The 18,198-nt window shown below is 39.0% G+C and overlaps 1 protein-coding gene across 21 annotated transcripts in view; it reads left to right on the top strand.

The window, feature by feature from the left end:
• LOC122997566 (regulating synaptic membrane exocytosis protein 1-like) overlaps positions 1-18,198 on the top strand; it is a 101,127-nt gene that overhangs the window by 72,823 nt on the left and 10,106 nt on the right. For 10 of the 21 annotated variants that reach the window (XM_044373793.1, XM_044373788.1, XM_044373791.1 and 7 more), the window contains 11 exons: positions 3,248-3,413; positions 4,626-4,730; positions 5,333-5,392; positions 6,758-6,835; positions 8,081-8,194; positions 8,578-8,667; positions 11,950-12,033; positions 13,657-13,713; positions 14,079-14,144; positions 16,950-17,059; positions 17,304-17,422. In XM_044373793.1, the coding sequence (XP_044229728.1) occupies positions 3,248-3,413; positions 4,626-4,730; positions 5,333-5,392; positions 6,758-6,835; positions 8,081-8,194; positions 8,578-8,667; positions 11,950-12,033; positions 13,657-13,713; positions 14,079-14,144; positions 16,950-17,059; positions 17,304-17,422 (1,049 nt within the window). The remainder of the gene's footprint in view (positions 1-3,247; positions 3,414-4,625; positions 4,731-5,332; positions 5,393-6,757; positions 6,836-8,080; positions 8,195-8,577; positions 8,668-11,949; positions 12,034-13,656; positions 13,714-14,078; positions 14,145-16,949; positions 17,060-17,303; positions 17,423-18,198) is intronic. The other 11 variants (XM_044373807.1, XM_044373795.1, XM_044373808.1 and 8 more) reach the window with 9 other exon arrangements.

Raw genomic sequence — 18,198 nt, 5'->3', positions numbered from 1 at the left:
GTTCATAAACGTGGCCAAAGTGTCAAATAATGAGATAAACGTATGTAGAAGTAATCCCTGTGAGCAAAAAGCACCAGCTTCAGACTGCTCTGAATGCTCGGTTTCCAAAGGTTTTTCCTACTTTCAGCCCAAGCCAACGTCAGTTTGTGATGAATTTCTTTGTATGGTCATCTGCTCCTTACACAGCGTGCCAGTTCACTGCTCTGCTCCGCTAACATTATAGTGTTTTTCCATTGTTTTGGGGGAAGTCACGCCTAGCCATGACTTGAATTGAGCTGGCAAAGTAAAATAAATAGTTTACCTGTTGGAGGTGTGCTGGTCGTGTGCAGCTCTTCATCAAACATCATCATCACTGTGGCTGTTTCTGCTTGTACTATTCCTCCCTGCATTATTTCTAACTGATGTGCTCAACAAAGAGCTCCAAATATCTCCATATGTTGTTATGTCGACTGTTTTTTAGTGCCGCCAATGAAGCTCTGCTAATTCGGTGATGAACATGTTTCATTTCTTGTAAATTCTTCATTATAAAAGTCTTCTGTTATTTAGTCATTTAAGCTTTTAATAAAAGCTTTTAATATGAAGCAGCAAAAGCAGGAAATATTGCGTTTTAATCAGCAATGACTTAACACAACTTTGATACGGCTGCCCCTTGACAGGCCTCTGGAAAGCTGATCAATCAGAACAAAGTGGGCTCATCAGGAGGGGGGCCTTAAGAGACTAAGACTGCCTGTTAGAGACAGAAGCTGAACTTAAGGGCTGCATAAAGGGCCAGTATAAGAGAAATAAGGAGTTTTTTGGACTGCGAATTATGCAAAGCTACTCTAGTGGAGTCCCAAATTAAAAATATACAGCTGGAAAGTAGCATAATAGGTCCCCAAAATTACTTAAAATGTGAATATAAAAACACAGATAACAACAAAATTACAGTATGAGTGTTCACCACAAAGAAATCAGTGTATGGGAAACACTGTCATGTTGTAGACTACATGTTGGCATGGGGCTGGCTCCATGCTCCACTCAGATATAGTAGTTCTGCCTCAGACGAGCTTGGGAATGAGTCACATCTTAAGTACACCTTAAAGACATTCATTTCTTTTGGTGACAGTTTTATTCAGTTCAACCATTAGCAAAGTAGAGAGTACAGTCCTACCGTGTACTGTATGTTGAAACACTGAGCTTTTTGTTTGTGTATGTATTAGTGTACATCTGTATATTGTAGATGTCTGTTTGAGTGTTTGTCTACATATGTGAGGGTTAGACTGGTATAGGTTTTTATATATGTATGGGCTGTTAAGAATCAGTCTAAAGTATGAATACAAAAAGCTTATTATTAAACATTTATTACTAAATTACATAACATACATTTAATTATATTAAATTACTATTCATATCAGTTTTGGGGGATTCAGTAGAAAGTGGAGACTATAGTAAAATGTTTGGTGTGAATACCTGAAATCTAATCAAATTCCACATCAGTATGAAAAACTTTATCATCCTGAATATCAATGTAGAGTTTTTGTACCTCAGGATAATGATTTATAGGTTGTTTCAGACACTTTCCACTAAGAGACAAGAGTAAACTTCTTGAGAAAACACTGAATAGTTAAATTGATGGAATTCTATTTTGGCATTAAATTATTTTGAGATTCAGCTTGCATTATCTCCTAACAAACCATATCAGTCAAACCCTTTATGTGTGTATATATGTGTTCTGTGTCAAAAACAGACAGGAGGGATTGCAAAATTCACCACATCACTTTAACCAACTTTTTGTTTTAATTCCCATGCATGGTAGGAATAAATGAAGTAAAGCCTTGGTAGCACTTTCCAAAGCAAAACTAATGGCCCACTGTGAGCTTTGAGATGCTGTTCTCTTGGAAATGAAGCCAGTGACCTTGGGATCACAACAAAGCCTGACACAGTTGCACAGATCTCTTCAAGGCCGATCTCTCTATTTATATTTTTATCTTCAGAGATTGTTCTGCTTTTTTTGTTACTACATTTTAAAAATACAGTACACAGTAATGAAAAATAGCCTGCTGCAGTTCTATTATTAGTCTAATCTTTATTAGTCTGTAACCAAGGGACAGGTTGTCCTGTTGTAGCTGCCAGGCACCATGCTAACATGTTAACATGTATGTTTTCTTAAGAGTAAAAAGTAGTAGTAAAGTAAATACTTTCATATGCTAGGCTTACATGTTGATACAGTTGTAAATCTAAATTGTACATTATTTAAATATGTGATGGTGTGACATGGAAGACTGTGTATGTATGTATATATGTGTGTGTGTGTGTGTGTGTGTGTGTGTGTGTGTATAAATACTGTATATACTGCACATTTAGCTAATGTATACTTTACTAGTTAATTCAGTGAATAAGGACAGTAATGGGAGACTGTGCAGATAAAATTACTGCAGAAACATTTTAGAAAATAACAGAAATATATTTTTTTAGCCATGTTCACTCACATATATTCCACAAGACAGTAGCAACATTTTATCACTTATAGGTCAAATGTCCTCTTAGATCAGATAATGGTAGTTGTTGTGTATTAATCATTACTAGAGTAAACCATCTTTATAAAACACATGGATGATTTTAATGCCACTTACAGGCTCCAACTACATAAAAGCTAAAACATGGGACTTGATAAATAAATGATTTGAGTTTTTTGCATTCATATGGCATAGTCTTCAGCCAGAAGTACGGTGGCCCCTAAGGATAAAGCACACACAAGAGTGAAAGCGAAAACATTAAGGGAAACGCACCCCAGATCCAGAAATGCAACAAATACCAAATCACATACTAAAAGGGAAAACACATTTGTTGCATTTCCTGATTTGGAGTGTGTTTTTGTACTGCACACCGCATATACTGCTCTCTATTTACTGATGATATTGAGTGACAATAATTCATATCTAGGTATGAAGGTTTAAGGTACAGGCTGCCGTTTTGCTAAAGTCTATTTAATTTGTCATTATTAGATACTTTGACTCTAATTATTATAGTTATTATCCATTGTCCTGTCTAAGCTAAGATACTATGTGTCATCCAGGTGGCCGTTGTGGTGTTCACTCTAAATCAACTGTGCATCAGGGCTGTATTAGGTTTGCACTGGCAACCAATGAAGAATGGCTTGAAGTTCTTTCTCCATGTTTGCCATGTTTACATTGATTTCTGTGCACTCATCCACATTTACTTATGCATGTGTGTTCATATCTGCATGTGCACTGCCACTGCACTTCAGCAGCAGATGAGCGTGGCAGGGGGAGGCAACGGGAGCCCACGTCTACCCTGGAGGTGCCTGATCAGCAGAGGACACCCACCCATCACATACGTTCCCGCTCAGTCTCCCCGCACCGCGAGGAGCAGGGGCGCATCCGGTCACGGCCACCAAACGTTCCCACTCAGAGGTGAGGGTCAGAGGTTGGCACAAGGTTACATTTTGAAAGAGAAACATATTGATTTTTGACATGAATAAAGCAGTAATGTATTACATATGCATCATTATGAGTCAAGCATTTTGAGGAAAAAAAGACTGACTATGTTAAAGGTGATAGACCCAAATCTTTTGAGTATGAAATGCTTTTAAGCTCATGTAGGCTTGAAAAAGTGTAATTTTGCACTTCATGGAGAGCGGGTGCTATGGTCAGCTTCATGGTGGTTGCAATGAATTCCAGTAGTGAAAAGTTTACACAGTAGAGAAATGATCAAAATGACCAAAGGAACTTTTCAGTGCTTTGGACTCCTAGCTCACTCCTGTGACATGGTTGTATTTAAGACTTGAGATAGTAAGGCATGCATCACCACCACTTTGGTCCACCCAGAAATATCTCAACAGCTGTTGGATGGATTCCCACGAAATTTGGGAGGTTGAGGATGAAGCCCAATAACTTTGATCCCCTGACTTTTCCTGTAGTGCCACATCAACTTGTACTACATTGATTTGCACAAATTTTTGTGCAGACATTCATGTGCTCCTCAGGATGATTTGTAACAACTTTGATTCCCTATCCTTTCATCTAGCACCATCTTCAGGTCAAAGTTTCCATTTGTACAGCACTTTGGTTTATGTGTGTGTTTAGTGCTAATTAGCAAATGCTATTATGCTAAATTAAGATGGTGAAAATGGTAAATATTATACCTACTAAACATCCGCATAATGTGTCTGTGAGCATGTTGGCATGCTGACATCACCATTTAGCTCAAAGCACCTCTGTAAAAGTAAAGCCTCATAGAGATGCTAGCATGGCTGTTGACTCTTAGTCCTGTTAAAGGACCAGTATCATCCTGGTGAGGAGACATCTGTCTAATATTTGTAAGAGGCAGATGCAACATGGTAGAGAGTGAGGAGGAATAAGAGAGTTTGTTGGAAGCCAGCAAACAGAGTCCATCTACTAATGAAATGTCTGTCTGATGCAGAACACACAGTGCTGCCAGCTCTGCTTTTACTGACCGAGCCAAATGAGCCCCGCCAAGAGTCTGCTGCAATACTGCCTGACCACTAACCTGACATAAGCGTCTTTCTTTCTTTATGTCTTTTCTTTCTTTCCTTCCTCTTTCTTTCTTTCTGTCTTTCTTTCTTTCTTTCTTTCTTTCTTTCCGTCTTTCTGTATTTCTTTCAGGAGTCTGGATGATGAACTTCCTCACGCTCGTCGTTCTCGTTCTCCAACCCGCTACTACGACGCTGCCAGAGGTCGCCACCAGGAGGAGGAGTACCTGGATGACAGGTGTGTGTCTGTGTGTGTGTGAGAACCACTCATAATACATCTAGTTAGACTAAATGTCATCAGTCGTTTCAGTGTTTGTCAAAGAAATTATTCTCTTACTGTTTGCTTTTATTGTGTGTGATAGTGACCGCATATTTGTATGCAAAGTTGGTATGAGACAATAGTTTTTTGTGCAAAACTGTGTCCGTTGCGGAGGGAATCTGTGAAGTGTGAATGCCTGTCATCGGTATTGGCAAAACCTCATTTTATCAAAAAGGTTAAATTCTTTTGTTTGCAATTATCTTTAATATTTCATTTTTCCTGCACTTTCTTTCACTGAGTTTCTCTTTTATTACAATTATTTTCTTTGGACTTGAACAGAGCTTGGTGCAGTACCCATCAGTTGATTGTCATGTTGTAGTGACTTTAGGGCAGTCTTTAGACAAAAAGGCTTTGGTTGCAAAAATCTATGGCATTTCTATGTGTGTGTATGTGTGTGTCATCTATGTATAGAAATCAGCGACAGCTTCTCTTTCCTATTCACCCTCTTCTCCCTCTGCTCTTCTGGTTTTTTGACTGTTGTTGATTTCCTCATGTGTCATCCATCCCCATGGTAACCACAGTGAGGTCATCATGATCCACCAGTCAATGCGAGGCAAAAGTGCTGAGTGCCTCCACACCAGGTAAATTGGCCAATCATGACATATTGTTTACATTTTGGCTCTGGGTTTGAGTTTGATTTCTGTATTATAGGTGTAAAAGTAAATTTAAAATGTCAGAATAAAAGTTGCATTACTTTATACATAAGGCAATAAAGTTACATAATGGTCTTTGTATTGTTACACAAAAAAGGATAAGAAGTTGCAACATAATTCAGTAAGAGTAAAATTGCAGACCTAAAGAAATATACTGAAGTGAGACTCAGTTCCAGCCATTATGTTTGGTAAAATGGATTGTCAGGAAAGTGACAGGTAGGCAATTACGAAGCAGATTTGTAAACTGGCATTTCTAGGAAAAATTGAAATCTATAAAAAGGCAGAAAGAAATTCTGTGGTTGTTCAGTTGTACTACTGCCTCAGATCCACAAGAGGACACTACAGGACCATGCTTGTATACAGGACTGTGCTTCTTACTGTAGCGAGCTGCTATTCTACAACCAGGCCAACAGTATGGGTTACTAGGGCTAGAATAAACACACAAGGTTTGCTCAACATCTGTGTCATGAAAAGATCCATAAGGATTCACTCTCGGCCCTCTTGTAAAAATCAAACCAGTGATTATCAACCAATTCGATCTGAGCTTTGTGATTAAAATGATTCAGAGATCTTGTCTCTGCACTCTTTTCCTATACACTGATACAGTTTTAGATATCAAGATTTTTTATATGTCAAAGAACGTTTATGTATCAAGTGTAGTCACACCCATGCACACAGTCATAGAGGTAAGTTACATTCCTGAGAACACATCTGTATGTCTCATGAGAGGCAGATTATAACAGGTACAACCATATCTGTCTGTGATAGAAACATAGTAAGACAATAAACACTTTCTGTATGTACTGTCTGTACACATGGATGTGTTTGAGAGAGGAAGGTGTTTTAAGCCTGTCAGTAGGGATGAAAGCTGGCTTTTGAAGCTTGTATGCTAGTCATGCCATGCAGTAGTTATACTCGCTTACACTGCAAAAACCTTCATGCTTTGCCAGTGATTTTTGCAAGAATTACGCTGTTGAGAAACTGACTGTTTCGCAGAAATTCTGACCGACAGTTCTGAAACATGAAACTTGCCTTGCTTTTCTAGTACAGTAAATGTCTTGAAGTAGAAATGGATTAAATCAGCTGATGAGCCTCTTGTACAATATCCTTAAATGCTTAAAAGCTTAATAACATACTACATTGTGCATAAAATCACTGGATAAGTTGCCACATCTTTTGTCCTGAAGGAACTTTCTGTTTGTCCAAACACTCCCACACACTTCTTTTGTTCTCTTTTTCCACCCATTCCTCCCATTTTCCCTCTTCTGTCTGCTGCATGCATGCTAAATTCAGGAGATCGACTAGGCACAATAACACACTCCCCCCCAAGATGCCACTTTTATTCAATGGTATCCAAAAAGACACAAACAGGTAAGTTTAAGGGTTCAGTATGCCTCAAACAAACAAAGTGTTTATATCTGTTCCGAATAAAGATGATTCTGAAAGTATTTTCCCCAGTCTGTATTCCCATATCTACTTTTAACAGTATCCTCAATGTTACTGAAACACGGAAACACGAGTTTCAAGTGGGTAATGTAACTATTACACAGATTTATGTTATTGCCGGCCACTGTGACTACAATACCCATAATCCTCAAGTACCATCGCAATGGCAAATAAACCAGTCAGAGGCACAAAATAGAGCTGTTATGAATTCAGAACACATTGTTGCAGTTGAGGCTAAAACACATTGTCATAGTTGCTGAATTAATCAAAAAAACTGACCCAGAATCTGGAGGTTAGTTGATTTAAGCTGCTTTCTTAACTGCATAATCTTAGGCTTTCACCTACCATAAGTAGCACATGGAACACAATTTAAAGCTTTGCGATTGGATGTTTCTTGTGAAATGCACCTTGGGAGTCCTAGTTAACTTCTGCCCTGAAGTTTTTATGTAGACATTTTTTGACATGGAATTTTTAAATCAAAATAAATGTTCAGGATTTCTTCAAACACAGTCCTTAATGTTTTGTACTGATGATTCAACCATTTTCACGCCCATGCAAGCCTCAGAAATGCTCTGACTGAGTAAGAGAAATTGTCTTTGGATTCAATTTAATGGCACTTTTTTACTTTTGAAAAATAGCTCCTCTTTCATCTAAAATCTATGGCCACTCTTGAAGGATACAAATATGATACAAATATGAATAATTGCAAACACTTTGGGACAGTCTCTTCATAAAGGAAGATTGAAGGAAAGTCCAGGAAATTGTTGGATGCATCCATCTGTTTCTAATGTTAGAAAGGGCCTTTCACAAACTGTTAGTTGATGTTACAAGTATGTTGTTTGAAGCATACTGAGACCTTTTATGAGACATTTTGTGTTGTCAGTGTGATTTTTTTTCCCCAATCAATGGAGAAGCACTTCATTATTTTGTTGTAGTAAAACCTGATAATCACCAATGTTAGAGTTAGGACATCTGCAAGACTTCACATATTTATAGTAGAAGGAGATAAGATTGAGATCTCCATAAGCCTGTGGACTTCTTTATATGTGAGTATTTTCCTCAGCAGTAGGAGCTTCGCAGATTAGATTCCCAATCTCAGCTTTCTTTCCTTTCTTTTGTTTCTTAATTTGCGAATGCATGCTCTTTTTGAAAATTTCATCTTGTGACTAGTTCGCTGCCTGCATGTCGAAAGATAAGCTCTGTCGTGGGATCGCACATGGTCATGGCAACGCGCCGCTCCATCACACACCGCATTCAAATGTTGACAGATGAGGTGATGGTTAGGTAAGACACGCACACGTCTGCATACAGATTGTTATCCATGGTTAAATATATGATTGTAAAACTGCAAGATTGGGAAAAAAAGTGCAGAGATCATTCCATCCTATGCCATGACAATTTAAAAAAAACACGTTTTCCGCCATACAGTATTCCATCTCCATGACAACCATGACAACTTAAAGACATACCCATCCTTACGTCAACCAGCCAGTCATGGTTTTCAGATTAGCATTATGATTTTGGGAATCTAACCGGACTTTCTTTTAAAATGTTTTTTCTGTTTGTCCATTGTTTTTCTCTTTGTGTTTGTTTCTGTCCTCTCCTTCTGTCTCCTCTTCCTCTCCTCTTCCTCCATTGGATGGCATGTTGTGCTGTGCTGCCTCTAGTGATCTTCAACCTTCTCTGGACAGGGTTAGGAGCGCTAGTGCCAACTGTCTAACTCCAGACAATCATGTCCCCTCACCAGAGTCTGAAAGGTACCAGCCTCTGTACCCCATCACCCCTCATGTAGTCTCTTATCCTACCTTTCTGGTCTTTGTAGTTTCTCCCCCTCTGAATTGTCCTACACTAGTTGAAGATTAAGCTTCCCCCTCCTCACACCACTCAGACTCCTGCTGTACACTACTCTAGTCTGTCTTTCTGCTGTTTCATCCAGCAGCTCCTTTGCTTTGGCATAATCCTCAAATTGTGTATGAAGGTGCAATGATTTCTCAAAACTGCCTGGAGTAGATCATTAACAAGTATCATTTATAATACTTCTATTTGTTAAATTTCAGAATTGCTTAATTTTAAAATCTAAATTGCATGCAATTTAAAAAAAAAGTATCTAGACATCCTCATTGACCCATCAAAGTAGGGGCACTATTGGCACCCCAACATCAGAAATGATGCACCTCTTGTTGTACACCTTCCCAAAGGCTCTACTTACTGTAGCTAAAGATGAAATACTTCACCAACCAACCTGTTTGATCCCGCTTAGTTTCACACAATCCAGTCTTCAGCAGAACTGACCCTTCAACCACTGATGTGCCTAATTTTTCAAATACACTCTTTAGTAATACCTCACTTCCAATCCCATTGTCACCAAGGTCTGTTTATCAAAAAAATAGGCATGTAACCAGCTGTGCAGCTTGATCCAAAGAGATCTGTGGTGCTTGCACTGCTTTCTTGGTCAACCATCATCCACAGCGTAATCAAAGAACCATTTGTATGTTGAAAGACTTGACTGTGAAGTCATACCTTTGTAGTGTGACACTATAAGAGATGAGGGTCCTAATTCACAGTTCTTGTTATGTTCTATTGGGTATAGTCATCCTGGCAATTGCATGTAGGTTTGTCATTGGTATGTTTCCCCGACAGCAAACTCGATATGTGCCTGCCAGGATGTATTTCTACCACACTACTCAAGAGGGAAATACTGTTCATGGAAACACAAAGAGGGAATTTCATTCTGAAAAACCAATTATTGCAGCTTGAATTTCTTTTTTAGTATTTTTTGGGCATTCATTGCCTTAATTACATGACAGATGACAGGAAATAAAAGGAGAGAGAGCTGAGGAATGGCATGCAACGAAATGTCCCAGCCAGAACCGAATCAGGGACATTACATTTCATGGTCTGCGCCCTAAACCCATGGGCCACCAGGCAATTATCAGCCGGGCAAAGCAGGCAACTTCCTCTTGGGCCCAAATACCCAGGGAAAGCCTCAGTTTCACTGAAAATTTAATTGGTTTCAGTAATTTGATTATTTGCAAATTTGTTGGGGAATTTGCACCACTAAAGTAAGCATTAAGTAAGGCATTACAAGCTAATATTGTGGTCCTGTCTTGCAGAGGGACCCTACATCAAAATCTAGTTTTAAAAGGCCTGTTATTTTAGTTTTTAGTTTGTGTGCTACATGATGTGTATTTATGAAAATTTGGGTTTGTTCAAATTACCATAGATGAACACAAATTAAGTGTTATTCCAGCACAGGAGTACTACTACTGCACTGGAAGAAATGTCAACAGGCATAGGATACATACACATTACAAAGAGGGAGGTATGTGGGGGTCAGTAGGGGACCAACAGGAAATGTTTGCATGAGGCACCCCTAACAGGTTAATCCAGCCATGGCGACTAGGGTGCCTCTTGAAGCATTACATTTAACTTGTAGCCATGATAGGCACAATTAGCTTTTTACTCTGTGCATGAAAAGGCTTGGCTTTCTGATTTTGCAATGACTTGCTGTTACATTAATTTGGGTAATATATATCTTATATATAATTTCAATAGGGGTGTAACGGTACACAAAATTCACGGTTCAGTATATACCCCAGTTTTGGGGTCACAGTTCAGTACAATTTCAGTGCAGCAGAAAAAAGAGGAAAGGTAGAAAATAACATTTTGGTCTTTTATTTTGAAAAATATAAACATCCAACAATGGCTCATTGGCCATAACCATTATTGAAACAGTTTAGTGGTGCTGCAGAGGAAACTATTACTGAAACAGTTTAGTTGTGCTGCAGTGGAAAAGGAAAACAGGTTTCTGTTTCTTGCAATGAGTCAGGACACCTGCTGACAGCTGTTTTATGCTGATTTATGGTCTAACTATATATAAAGTCGTTGAAACTAGCTCCACCTCCAGCAGCTACAACAGTAACATGCTGCTTATACACTGATGCTTCAGTATTAATAATCTAATGATGTCATATATAATGATATATATAAAATATAGAAAAATTTAAAGCCATGTTAAAAGTCCATGAAAAGTAACTGCCTGTATGAGCTGGATTTAGTCTCTTCTTTGTGTTCTTTGATGTTTGTATTCCCTATCTGCTGTGTTTTATTTCTACTAAACTGTAACTGGTGTGCTGTCTTGGCCAGGTCTCACTCGGAAATGAGATTTCAATCTCAAGGAACTTCCTGGTTAAATAAAGGTTAAATAAAAAAATTCAGAGGGACCAAACCACTTCCTTTACCACTACCTTTACTTTCATACTTAAACTACATTTTTCTCTTAGAACTGGTTCTTGCTGTCTGACCACGTCAGAAATGACGGTGGAGACAACCATCATAGAGGGGAGGGGGACGAGGAGAGGTGGTATCATTTCACTATGGAGATAACAGAGCATATTTAATAATAGTGTTGCACTCGGTCAGTGTTATGGGTTTCTCGTTTGTCATTCTGATAGCAGCAACACTGCAGGGTAACCAGGCTACCTTGGCTAAGCCGGCTAGCATACACCCATGAGCATACTACAGCTAAGTAATGCGCTGCCAAAACCTTCTGGGTGGAACTCGCGCTCTAGAGTTATTATTCTGCACATTGGAGGAAGTGGATTATTAAACTATTTTGACAGTAATTGTTTGGGTCATGGAGCATATTCTTTGTGTGACTGCATGCACTGAACCGTAACATCTGTACCATGATGGTTCAGGATGAATACACGTACCGTTGCACCCCTAGATTTCAAGGAATTGGTATACTGGTGTTGTAAAATTTGACCATGTTAAAAATGATCTCTGTCAACAATCAAGGCTACTATTTTTAAAAAATTCCCCCAGAAGATGCCAACATTGTCTGAATTGTGGGAAATTGCAAACAGGAAAAAAAATCACTTTTTCAATCTAACCAGATTAGGTGCTGTATTATGTTGGTATGTGGCCATTGTTTAGGAGAATGCATGTGTGCAGTGGCTGTTGCCCTCTTATGCATATTAGATTATCAACCAGGGATTTTTTTCAATGAAGTGATTTTTTTCCCCGTGTACACATAGAAAATCTTTGTCCCATTCCCTGCCCCGGAGACGTCCCGCAAGTCCCAGGATTCTAATCCAACACGCTTCCCCTGAAGATGACAGGTACCCTTTTGTGGACCCCCAACCGCTTCCTAGAGCTTGACTTATGCCTTAAAATCTGATGCCACTGGGGCCCAAACCTTAAACTTTCCTGTTCAATCTAAATGAAAGTTAAAGGGCTCTTTATGAGAAAAATGCGATTCATCATTAAATATGTTACCAATTTCCTTTTTATTTATTAATTTATTTTTTTTTACTATTTTCATCAACGTAAGGAACTAATTCTCTCAAACTTTAATTAAATCCTCTGGGTTCAGTTGGGTCTTATTAGGTGCAGGCAGATGTCAAGCTCTACCTTATATTTGCAGCTAACACCAATATCTTTGCCAAGTTTTGATATTTATGTGAACAGCTGGAAGTGAATTTGTAACCTAAACCACTGCAAATCTTTCTATTTGATAAAAGCACTATGTGTAGGGAGTGACTTTATCTTGTATCAAATTAAACAAGCACAATTTGTTTTAACTTGACTTAATGCAGAAGGAAAAAAGCTGATTTTCACATTTTCAAATGCCTTTAAAGTAATAGTTGTGCATTTTTGAAACTGCACTTATTTGCTTTCAGAGTGTTAGATGATACCACTCATATTTGTCAGTTAAATATGAAGGAGATGGTTAGCATAGATTAGCATGAAGACTGGAAACAAGGGGATAAAACTCCAGGAAGTCACTGTTCCTGTCTAAGGAATAATGTAGCATATAACTCCAACTTATCCTTTTTACACCTTTTTACACAGTTTTTGTACAGGTTAAACAAACAGGATTTAATGTGTGGCACAAGGCTAGCCATTTCTCTCTGTTTCCAGGTTTTATGCTAAGCTAACTGCCTGCTGGCTATAGCTTCATTAACTATTTCTTAAACTAGTTTAAAACTGAAATTATTATTTTCTTGAAGCCAGTAATAGTTGCAGTTGCAACTGTGTGATTTCACTTTATTTTATGAAATACAAGATAAAATCACAAGCTATTCTTTTGCAATTTAGTTCTCGATTGCTAAACCTAAACCCCTGGTACTGTATGTGGTGATGAATTAGTTGGACACAGTGAGAGTGAACATGATTTACAACGTAGAACTTGAAATCAAAATAAAAGTCACAATGTCCTCTAGGCACAGAAGTTCTACTTTGTTTTACAATTTGTCACTCACATTGTGTGAAGGGTTGCTATTATGGCTCCTCAGTTCGTGGGTGGTGCTTTCTGGTGGTTTGTACTTGTACTGTACAAGAGTTGTAGAGATAGTTTTCGTCCCTGGTTGTGGTTGTTGCCATACCTTTGTCCTGTTGGTTTTCTATCTTTTCTTCACTGTATTTAGCCTTGGTTTCTGCTCTTTTTGAACTTGTAGTTTGTACTGGTTATGGTGTGAAATCCCGCCTTGTTGAGTTTGCTTCCTGCAGTCTTTCAGAGTTTACTTTTTGTTCTGAGAATTGCATTTGCAGCTTCTGTGTGCTCGCCTTCTCCTCTCAGTCTTTGAGAAGTCTCTGTTTTTCAAGGCTTAGTGCCCAGCATTGACTTAGAATTCACAATGTTCATAATTCATAAGTGTGGTTGTGTGTGTTCATTTGTGTGTGTGTGTGTGTGTGTGGCGGTGCATGTATCATCCTTGTCATCCTCATGTCCATGAATGGAGAATATGGATGCTACTTCCTACTCAAGAGACTTTAATTCACCTCAGTACAAAGAAGAGGTACACACACACACACACACACACACACACACACATACACACACACATATACACACACACACACACACACACACACACACACACACACACACACACACACACACACAGAGTTACAGATGAAGCATGAATGTGTGGCACTCCTTATTCATATCACCACCATACCATCCATCACAGCATGCCTCCTATTTCCTGTTTTCCAGATCATAAACTTATAAGGCCAATGACAGCCCCCAGACAGAGTCAGACTCTTCTAAATCTAAATGATTTATCCTCCATCATGTTCTCTTCCATCCTCTCATCCACCCATCCATCCATCCATCTTTTTTTCTGTTCTGTGTTCCCTTTGCTCATCCACCATTCTCCAGACAGCCTCGGACCCTGGAAACACCTGAATGTCAGACTCTTGGCAGGAAGCTCTCTGACAGTGGCAGGTAAGGCATGTACTGTAGGCTCAGCACATGTCAAACATTAGTGTATGAGGTGACTGATAGGAAGAGCTTGAAATTACACCAATCTCAAATTTCTTTTTTTAAAAATGGCTATTGTAGCTTCTCAAACCATGGATGTATAAAGAGAACTGGATACAGCGTTGGAGGCGGGGCTCCATTCATTCTTATGAAAGTTGCTCAGTGGCGCATGAGGCTAGAAAAGTTAGACTAGACTAGTTTGACTAGAGCAGGCTTGCCAGATACTTCCGCCGGCCGAGCCCACTAACTTATGGTTTAGCCCTCCACCGACTTGAATAGGGTTAAAATAATTCAATCGTGCAGCTCTTCTAAACTTTCCAAATGTTATTGGACCAAATGGATCAAATTCTGATAGTGAAACAAGTCATTTCACAGGGGCTGTGATGCTCAAAAAGATGTATCCGCTGATTTACAGACATCTCTTTCACAATGCAAGTCTATTTTTTGGGCCAGTGTGCATCACGTGACAGACACAAAGTTGTGATTTCATGGTTTGGCCACTATTACAAATTGGCTTCAAAGCCTTGCACTGTTCCTGGGGGCTTGTCTCAAACCCACTTACCAGTTTGGAAGAAGCCATGTTTTTGTAAGCAAGTCTTAGATTGTGGCAGGGATTCTAAATATGTCCTCTTATGGCCAGTCACATAGACACACAATAAAACATGGACGTCATTTGATAGTTGTAAGCTAAATATTTATTGGTATTTAACTGGTAGTTGGTGAAGATTTGAAATAGGTTTATGTATCTTTTGAGGCATTTTGTGCATATCCAGATAAATTCCACCAAATTTATCTGGCTGTTATTAGTATGAGGTGAGACTATGACAATTTTCATTCGATACCAGCAGCTGAGGCTGATAAAGGCTGAAAGAGGGGCTGAAAAAAATTGATGGCATCCATCCATTGATTTTTGAGACATTTCACTAAAATCAACGAAAAATGTCAACCTCATAGTGGTGTTAGAGGAAATGTCAGGGGACCACCATAGCCAGGATTCACCTTCTGAGGAACATAAATATTTATACAAAATTCTATGGCAATCCATCCAATAGCTGTTGAGATATTTCAGTCTGAACCAAAGTGGTATAATTATGTTTCTTTTAAATGATATTTGCTGTTGCAAATATTAGTAATATATAAATGTTATCTTTAGGAGACAGGGTTGGATGTTTAGATGTCGATCATTCATAACCTGCATTCTCCTAAGTGGCTCGAGCCATACTCACACTCTTCAAGGAGTGTGTACTTTTTGTGGTTAAGATTGTTTAGCAAATCAAGGTGAATGCTACCTGCAAGCAAGAGATTTTACTAATGTTTCATTTAACATTATTTGGATCACGTTTTATTTATTTGTATTCTGTTGCTTTTTTTTTTCCTTCTCTGTTTTTCCTCAACCCCATACTTTTTCCCCTTTCTGCTCCTGCATTGCTGCCGCTTGTGCACTGTGTTGCGGGGCTTTGGGTTTGTATGACACTTGTGTGACTGTGTCGCATTTGTTTGTGTGTGTGTGTGTGTGTGTGTGTGTGTGTGTGTACCAGAATCAAGCCCACCTCTATCTTAAGGGGCTCCAGAGGAAAGAAGGCCCCACTGCGGCCTCTTGGTAAGGGGATTCCCCTCAAATGAATGTGTCCTCTGTAACTATCCCAGTAACAGAGAGGCAGTTGCCTTCTCATTTTCTGTAGATATTGTGCTTGAGAAGTCAGGGTTGCTCTCTCACTCCTACATACTTTTGTCAGTTTGTGTATGTGTGTGCTTTATGTGACACGTCTTTGCCACAAAACAGCCTCGGATGCTGCTGCTATTCTGTATTTGTGTATCTACTGTATATGTGTGGTGTGGATGTGTAAGTGCAGTGTTCATACTTGTGGTCGATGTTAAATTCCTGTGTTGCATATTTTGGTCTGTTCCAGTGTCCCTTGAACAACATCTGAATGTTTTTACCAGGATAATTTGTAAAACACAAGGGTAACTAAGATATGCATAATCATTGGACCGTGTATTTTAGAATAATTAATCTATTAAACATTAGTCATTTATTACACTTGCTTTATTCTAAATACAGCGGCTTAATAAAATGACCAGAACACCAAGAATAGACAAACCTGGAAAAGACGAAGTGATTGTAGGTCATTTACAGTGTAATACACCTGTTCTTGGGTCTTCTGTGAGAGTGCATTAGAATGAATGACTGTCTGCAGACATGGTGGGATTTGTGCTCGAAGGCTTTCTTTGGTGACACCTTCTCTTTGTTTTTTCACTGTCTAAATCTTTATTTGCTGCTCTTTTGGTAACAGGATTCCTCACTGCCAACCCCTGAACAAGCTTCACTTTGCTTCCTTTTGTGAATATGTTGTTGCCACTGATTTTTTTTTTTTTTTTACCAAAACATGGTTGCTGTGATTTATTTCCACAAACTGATGCTTTATAGCCACATTCTGTTACTTAATGTTTTTATATAAATTTATGAAGTGTGAATAGATGTTTTTTTGCTCGGTTTTTGCATTCCCTCAGAGTATTGTCAAAATAATACTGCTTCAAGAAATGTGACATCCAACCAGCGAGTGACCGGTGCTGCAGTGTTCACCCTGGTTCACGTACTCTACATACTGACCCAAATTCCCTTTTCTCTCCTTTTTACTCCCATTCTTTTCATCCTTGTTTTCTGTTCATTCTTCTTCTCTTGTCCTCCAATCCTCTCTCTCTCCATCTCTTCTTCCCTCTGTCTGTTTTCTTCTCTGTCTGCTTCACTATCGTATTATTTTGTGTTAGGGGCCTGCTCCAAGGTGGTGTGTCTCTTTCCTCCTCAGTGATGTCCTCCTCGGCCCGCAGAGTGAGGCAGCTCCCACAGCTTCCCCCCAAGAGCAACACCGTAGAACAAGGTGTGTGTTCATGAGTATGTGTGCATTTAAACCTGAATCATCAAGTCTGAGTAAGGGAAAAGTTGAACATCAACGTGCACACTGTTGACAAGTATCCCCTTTATGTCACTTCCTGTGACATAAAATGTTCTCCTTGATGACCATACTAGAACATTAATTTTGTGCAAATGGGTCAATTTACAGTACAGTGTCTGGTTAAGTGGGAGTTATCTGAATTTCTTGTATTTTGTGCGTGTGTGTTAAGCCCTGGTAGCAGAGGAGTGTGTTCGTCAGCTCCAGAGGAGGGTTCATTCCAACCGGGTGTCAGCTGCAACCACTTCCAGCCAACAGGACCTGGACAGTTCCCTGAAGAACAAACAGGAGGTGGGCCTCAGCCCTTTTTTGGCTTCATTCAGCCTGACAGTACACTTTATAACAAACTCATCAGGAGAGTGGAGAGGGACTGTGAGGGTTTCCAGCCAGATATTATGAGCCATAATGCTGCTGAAGTGCATCGCAGTGAATTGCATTCACTGTTTAAGAAAGTAATAAATTATGTTTCAGTAATGGTGGAGACCACTCAATAAAATGAATTGGTTCCAACTGGGCAGTCACTCAAGAATGTGCCTAACACCTTGGATACTGAAATGTACAATCCATACTTGCTGGTTTTCCTAGCCCTAACTTATAGAAAACTGACAGTTTAATGGCGATATCCTGTCTTTCACACATGTGTACATGCCATTAGTAGAACTTTTTTGTATGCATCGTGAAAATGCTGTCTTTGTGATGCATTACACTGTCCCCCATCGGACTGAATGTGAAATGATTTAAATCTGATATAGATCTTCAGCACAAACTGGCTAAAACATCCAAGTGGCAGCTAATGCTGTGATATGGATTAAAACACATTGAAGGTGAGTGATAGAAGGTGATCAAGGCTTGAATAACAAGGAGGGTTTCCAAAAAGCAATTAGAGATTTACACTACAGTAGCTTTCATTTTCAAGTTTCTGAAACAGCATTCTGATCGTGAGATGAATGGGATTTTCTTTTGAAACCAATAATTATACTTATACCGTGCTCTAACTGATCAAACTGTCTCATTAGATCAACTAAGGTTAATGAATACCTGTAGCCAACCACTCTATTAAGACATTA

Source organism: Thunnus albacares, chromosome 14 (assembly GCF_914725855.1).
Source record: "Thunnus albacares chromosome 14, fThuAlb1.1, whole genome shotgun sequence".
Taxonomy (NCBI): domain Eukaryota; kingdom Metazoa; phylum Chordata; class Actinopteri; order Scombriformes; family Scombridae; genus Thunnus; species Thunnus albacares.
Note: the sequence above shows the minus strand (reverse complement) of the source record. Positions and strands in the feature narration are given on the sequence as shown.